Here is a 6962-nt window from a genome sequence, read left to right as displayed (position 1 = left end):
ATAGATAGATAGATAGATAGATAGATAGATAGATAGATAGATAGATATAAATATTTGTATAGATAGATAGATATAAATATTTGTATAGACAGACAGACAGATAGATCTAGTTTTTCAAAATACCTAAAAAAAATTTGACAACCGTCTTTACACCATTTAATTTCATAACTGTGACTGACATGAAGCCTTGATCCTCTCATCCAGACCTCTTTAAAGCAGTGTAACAGAACAATATAATAATATATAATATTAGTAAGAAGTAAATTTACTTGTTTCCTTATTTCCGAGGTAGACACTGCTCCAGGTCTCAAACACTTGCTGGCAATTATTATTCTTAAATTATTAGATTAAACTATTGACACATAATGAGTCTCAGTATGGATCTGTAGGAGCCTCATTTCAATTGTGAGTTTTGATTTTTAATAATTTGGGAGTTATTCAAATGCCACAAGATAATTATTATGCTGGCACCACCCTCACCAAGCCACTTTATTAAAATACTGTCCTGTAGTTTGAATGTTGAATAACCACACTTTGTAAAAAACAAAACAATACATTAGTTGTGGTCATTCTCAAACATGGAAGCTCGTTATAGTTCTGCAAAAGAGTATCATCATATAGTTTGAAAAGACTTGGTTATCATTTATGGATTCTGCTTCCTTTCCCATAAATGAACAGAAATAATGTGCTCTTTGACATCCATCTTTTATTGAACCATAAACAAACTTGTGTTCTATCAGTCGTATTTCTTTTCACAGTTCCTTATAGGTCTTAACCACAAGGAAGCTGTAAAAATCACATTGCTCTGTATTGAAAAATAAAAACTGCAACAGCTTTAATTGTCCGTAAAATCGGTCAGCAATTGTATTCTTTATTAATCATCTGAAAAATTCCACTCTAGAAAGATTAATTTTGTATTCATGTAGGTGACATTTGTCTGCTCATGATAAGAAGTTCACAACTGTAGTCACAAGCTTGAAAGTGGTAGTTGCAGCAGATATAAAGCAATCAACCCCAATAAACATTTAAAACGGGCAGCTTCACTTGATCAGCATACCCTTGACAAGTGACTCTACAACCGTTAATAAGGAAGTAACAGGCGGGGCAAAGGTCTCTTTCTGCTTGTACAAGTCTAAAAAGGAGAAGCAGTTGTTTTCTTAGTCACTTGGGAATACGTGAAGAGACCAGAGGTTATGAAAGGAGGACCCGGTTAAAAATTAAAAGTCAACACCACTGGAATAAAGTTAATACGGACTGCATCGGCCCTGGTTCAAGAAACGTTTCTGTCAGTGGCAGTGCTGACACAAAGCTGTGGTTTATCTTCGGACAGCAGAGTCGCTCTTCATGTTCTTAGTAAGTAAATAACCAACAAGAAAGGATGAGGCACATCTTACCGAGTTTCATCTTAAGTCTGCTTTTGGTGAGTTTATCTTCAATTCTTTTTACGCTGATTGTGGTCAGATAGTGCAGCTGGGTCGTAAAAGTTAAACCTCGACAAAAAGAAAGTATACCTTGTCAAAACCGGAGTGCAGTCTCAGTGTGTGATAGTCATCTCAGTAGTGATATATCAGTGTAGACACAAAGCTGAAGCAACATTAAAAAATACTGAACAAACCTAAAATGATGGACTTTCTCAAGTTGTGAAATGTGATTTCATCTTTTATGTCACAGCAGCAGTTATCTGTTTTTAAGTTTCCTAAAATAAAAAAAGGATAATTGAGCAATGACCAGCTTAGTAAGGCAGTGTTTTGTTATATTTTTAGTCTTATATTGTTTATTGCAGAGCAGATAATGTGGTTCAGCACAGTTTTATGTCTCATTACATTTATTCGACACTGCATTCAAAATGATTATGCATACACTGCTTTTTTTTTTTTTCTAAATGGATAATTTAAAACCAATTGAATTTCTTTAAATTCTCAACATTTCTCATGAATTTTATGAAACAAAACTACCAATAACAACAACAGTCTTCGTCAAATCAGAACACAGTTCCAAATTACTATGTACAAGAGTTTCAAAACTCTTGCAAAAGCTTTAAAAATGGAAATCTTTTTTTTTTTTGCGTCAGTTTTTTTTTTTTAAATCGTGTTATTGCATCAAAGACTGTTTTATAGATGCAGTTACATATTAACGTGGAGCCCTTTTTTGATATAACCGTAAGAATTATCTCACACGGTAAAGTCCATGTATAGTTTGTGCTCCTATTTGCTTTGAAGATGGCAGAAGTCAGGGGTGCTGTTTTGATGAAAACTGCCTCCCACCCTCATAGATCTTATTTTTTGATTCTCGACAAGGTTCAGGTCAGAGAATGATGGTGGTCACGTCATGATTTACCTTTTTTAATGCCCGTAGCAGCCAAGGCCTCTGTGATATTTTATTTTAACCATAACCCTGCCCCAGAAATAACAATTTATTTATTTTAAATACCATGGCAGGAAATGGTATACCACAAATATGCAGATCTTTTTGACACCACCAGACACTTTAAAGGGACCCACCAACCCACTACCGATTATTCCAGCCAGCCTTCTTGGTACATGAAGACACCAACCATTCAAAACTCAGTCCATCTGGATTAGTCATCGAAGCTCAAAATTAAGCGGTGAACAAAACTGTCATAAAGTTAGTTTTCATGTGTTTTTTTTAACCCACTGTAAGCATTTCTCTCCGTGGTTAATGGAGGATAAAATGCAGCTCAGCCTCTGGAGGACTTGTATTATGATGTTCTTGAGACACGAGCAGATTCAAAAACCTGTTTGCTACGAGTCGGTGGTTTTATAAGCTGCTCTCCGAATTTGACGCATTCATTTGTCAGAAACTTTCCTCAATATGCCTTGATCTGAAAAAAAACAACATGGATCCCACACAAATCTTTTCACAGTTTGATGATCTCTGTTGATGTTTTTTTGTGAAATATCAAAAATGTTCACACCTCTTATTTTAATTTCGAACACGGAATCAATCATTTATTTGTTATTGTTATGTGAGTGTAGTAAATAGAAATGATGAAGAATGTTTTATGTGATTACAATAAACAAACATCCACAGCAACCAATGAAGGATAATTATTCAGTTGGATGACTTGTTCCTTTTTTTTTTTTTGCTGTTGGTTAGAACTTCCTATATACTCAAATAAATTCCTGACTCTAATTTGCATTTTGCATTCTCTGATGGTTTCACAAGTTTCCTGTGCATGCACTTCAAGTAAGTTTTCATACGCAAAGCAAAGTGCAGTTAAACCCTGACCCATATTGACCCAGGGGCAGCCGGAGGGTTAGGAGCTTTTTAAATCTATTTGGTCAAATAATAACAAAGTGATTGCTGTGGGATATTCAGAGACTACATTAGCTCCCCCCCCCCGTGTGAAATGTACAACCCAAATGTCCACTTGCAGTTTGACACAATTAAGTAAACATCAGAAAGAAACCTGTTGACACCTTTATTCTGTGTTTAGGTTGTAACAGACAGCAGCTCAACATTAAAACCATTGCAGAGCACAGAAGTGATGGAAGATAGTTCATCACCAGCAACATTAACAACAGAAGAAAGAACAACAAAACCACGTTAGTGTGAAATGTCCTTTTTGTCATTCATACTATCAGTTATAATTTACTCTCTTTTTTCCTCCAATGATGCTACTGTCCCATCTTTGTTTTATAGCTACTCCTCCAGATGTTGAATCTGTAAAAGTGGTAACACGGAATGAAAGCAGCATAACTCTGCAGTGGGACCAGGTTAATAACATCTCAACATACAGACTGATGAATGAAAACACTGGCAGTACTGAGGATGTAAATGTCACTCTTGGAGCAGTAACATATGTGGTGTCTGGTCTGACTGCTGGGACTAGATACAATTTCACTCTTTTCACTGTGTTCAATGAAGTCATGAGCTCTGGATATTTCTTTACTGCTGTGACAAGTAAGTGATGTGTGAATGGTAATGTGTATAAAAATGTGTAGATTTAGCTAAAAGTAACCAACTACAGTAGTCCCTCACTTATCGCGGGGGTTACGTTCCAGACACCCCTGCAATGGGTGAAAATCCGCGAAGTAGGGACATTATATTTATTTTAGTATTTATTCATATATTAAGGCTTTATAAACCCTTCCCACACTCTTGCAATGTTCTTAAGAATGTTCTAAACTCTAAACGCTCTAAAAGAGCACAGCGTGTCATGATCTCCGCTCTCTGCCATGCCCACTTCTCCGCCGCAATCACACACATGCTCATCACCACTGTCACTACAAGTCTCCCTCCTGTTGCACCTGTGCACTTCTTAAGCACTCTTCAGTCTGTGCCTCCCTGCCAGATAATCTGATCGCCTTGTCCTCCAACATTCTTGTTCCTGCTTTCATTCCTACAGGCTCGGTTTGTGTCGTGCTTGATTATTTTAAATAAACAATCCATGCTGCTTGTGCGGCTCACTCGGGTATAAAATAGACCCCGCCCCTCCTTTCTTTTTCTGAGTCTGCCTGTTGCAAGTCTGCTTGTTGTGTGTCTCTGGGACACGATGGGGAAAGACATACCCCATCTCCTCCTTTCTCTCTCTCTGTTGTGACAGACAGCTTCAGAAAGAGAAAGGAGGGGGCAGGGGGTCTGTTTTATACCTGAGTGAGCCGCACCCAGCCACACTCAACCATTCTCTTTCTTTATTTTATTTTTTTGGTACAATCTCACGTCGAAAACCCTCAAAAAAGTGAGTCCGCAAAAGTCGAAACAGGAAATATCGAGGAACTACTGTATATCTTCTTCTTTCAGCTTTTCCCTCTTCAGGGGTCGACACTGCGAGTCATCCTCCTCCATCTCTGTCCTCTGCATCCTCTGTCCTCACTCCAACTACCTCCATGTCCTCTCTAGCTGCATCCATATATCTCCTCTTTGTCTTTTTCCTGGCAGCTGCATTTCTAACATCCTTCCTTCTCTGCATCATGTCAGCCAGCTCTCTACCTTCGCCTGTCACTGTCCTCACATTTAGAGTTACAACCCTTAGTCCTAAATTCTTGACTTTCCTCTTCTCCCTCTGTCTCCTAACACATTTCCCTCCTCGTGGTCTTCGACTAACAGTAGCACAATTTCCATCGGCACCCTGTTTGTCAACAGCATCGGTGGCGGTCCTTGTTAACCTGTGCCTTGAACGATCCGGTATGGTTTTGATTTGATGGACTCGCATTATAGGGACTACTGCTACTACTCCTACTACTGTTACTATTACGAGGGACTACTGTATATAAAAAGTAAAATTCAAAATAAAGCAAAACTTTAAAAAATGTTTTGCATTTTGTTTTTGACACAGATATGATTATCTTGTGCTCAGATCACATTAAGAACATTTTAATTTTTTTATATAGCTCCTGATAATGTTAAAAATGTAAGAAAGATGACCCAGAATGAAAACAGTGTAACTCTGCGGTGGGACCAGGTTAATAACATCTCAACATACAGACTGCTGTATGAAAACACTGGCAGTACTGAGGATGTAAATGTCACTCTTGAAGATAAATCAGTAACATATGTGGTGTCTGGTCTGACTCCTGTGACTAAATACAATTTCACTCTTTTCACTGTGTTCAATGAAGTCATGAGCTCTGGATACTTCTTTACTGCTGTGACAAGTAGGTGATGCGTAAATGTGTAGAAAAATGTGTTCCAATGACTAGAAATAGCTATAAAACATGTTATAAAAACTGTTTTATCTAATGTACGTAATCTCTGGTATGTTTTAGACCCAAGTCATTTTTTCTGACATCAGTTTCTCTTTTTTTTTAGCTCCTGGAAATGTAATAAATGTAACAGTTGTGGCACAGACCGAAAGCAGTGTAACTCTGCAGTGGGCCAAGGTTGAAGATATCCTAACATACATACTGCAGTATGAAGGCCATGGCTTTAATGAGAGCAAGAATGTCACTGCATCTTCTGGAGATCTATCAGTGGAAGTTGTGGTCTCTAATCTCACTGCGGGGAGAGAATACACTTTTATTGTTTTCACTGTGTTTGAAGGGCTCTACAGTACTGGATACTCATTTCTTAATGTCACAGGTAGGTGATCTGTAAATGGAAATATTTAGAAGTGTATTGTACAAACAACAACAACAAAAAACAAGAGAAACTAATTAATGTCTGCATAACAAAAACACCACAACTGACGTAGTATTAAGCAACATTGCTTAATACTACGTCAGTTGTACAAGAAAACCGTATTTGTATTAACTCTTGTCTTTTTTTTACTTTGACACTGGTGTGTCTGTCTGATACAAACTGTTCTTGAATCTAGTCTCAAATGATACTTTCTCCTCTATGTTTTTTTTTTTTTTAGCTCCTTTTGACATTAAACATGTAACAGTTGTGACCCAGAATGAAAGCAGTATAACTCTGCAGTGGGTCAAGGTTGAAGATATCTTAACATACAGACTGCAGTATAAAGGCTATGGCATCAGTGAAGAGAAAGACGTCAATGCTTCTTCTGAGGACTCGGTGAAAGAAGTGGTCTTTGGTCCGACTTCTGGGAGAGAATACAATTTCATTGTTTTTACTGTATTCAAAGGAGCTAGCAGCTCTGGATAAACAACTTCGGCTGAATGTTAGTTCATAGTATGTTAGAATAACTAACTGCAGAAAACCTGTCAAAAATATTTTAGGATAATATATCATTTGTAATTCAACATCAAAATCAACATAAAAAATGTGAGTGGGATGGGTGAAACACCCACACCTGCCTCCACCCTCATTTGCCGCACTCTGGGCTCTTGAGCAAGGCCCTTAACTTCCACCATCTGCTCCCCTAGGTGCCCTAGATGGCAGCTCTCTGCTCCACACAGAGGGCTGTGGTAGCTCGGTGGTCTGTGATTGCGTCAGGAAGGGCACCTGGCGTAAAATAATTGCCAAGTCTTTGTACGACTTTGTTCGCTGTGGCGACACCTGAAGAAGGGAGAAGCCGAAAGGGAAAAAAAAAAAAAAAA

General features: G+C 38.0%; 1 protein-coding gene across 1 annotated transcript in view; it reads left to right on the top strand.

The window, feature by feature from the left end:
- Positions 1-3463: 3463 nt before the first annotated feature.
- The window catches only part of LOC119423462 (receptor-type tyrosine-protein phosphatase H-like), an 18988-nt gene continuing 15489 nt past the window's right edge, over positions 3464-6962 (top strand). Inside the window, 5 exon segments of the mRNA XM_037690857.1 lie at positions 3464-3566; positions 3664-3924; positions 5355-5618; positions 5773-6042; positions 6320-6583. Of these exon segments, the coding sequence (XP_037546785.1) occupies positions 3509-3566; positions 3664-3924; positions 5355-5618; positions 5773-6042; positions 6320-6583 (1117 nt within the window). The 5' untranslated portion in view covers positions 3464-3508.

The sequence above is a fragment of the Nematolebias whitei genome, chromosome 17, assembly GCF_014905685.2.
Source record: "Nematolebias whitei isolate Nwh7 chromosome 17, NemWhi1, whole genome shotgun sequence".
Taxonomy (NCBI): domain Eukaryota; kingdom Metazoa; phylum Chordata; class Actinopteri; order Cyprinodontiformes; family Rivulidae; genus Nematolebias; species Nematolebias whitei.
Note: the sequence above shows the minus strand (reverse complement) of the source record. Positions and strands in the feature narration are given on the sequence as shown.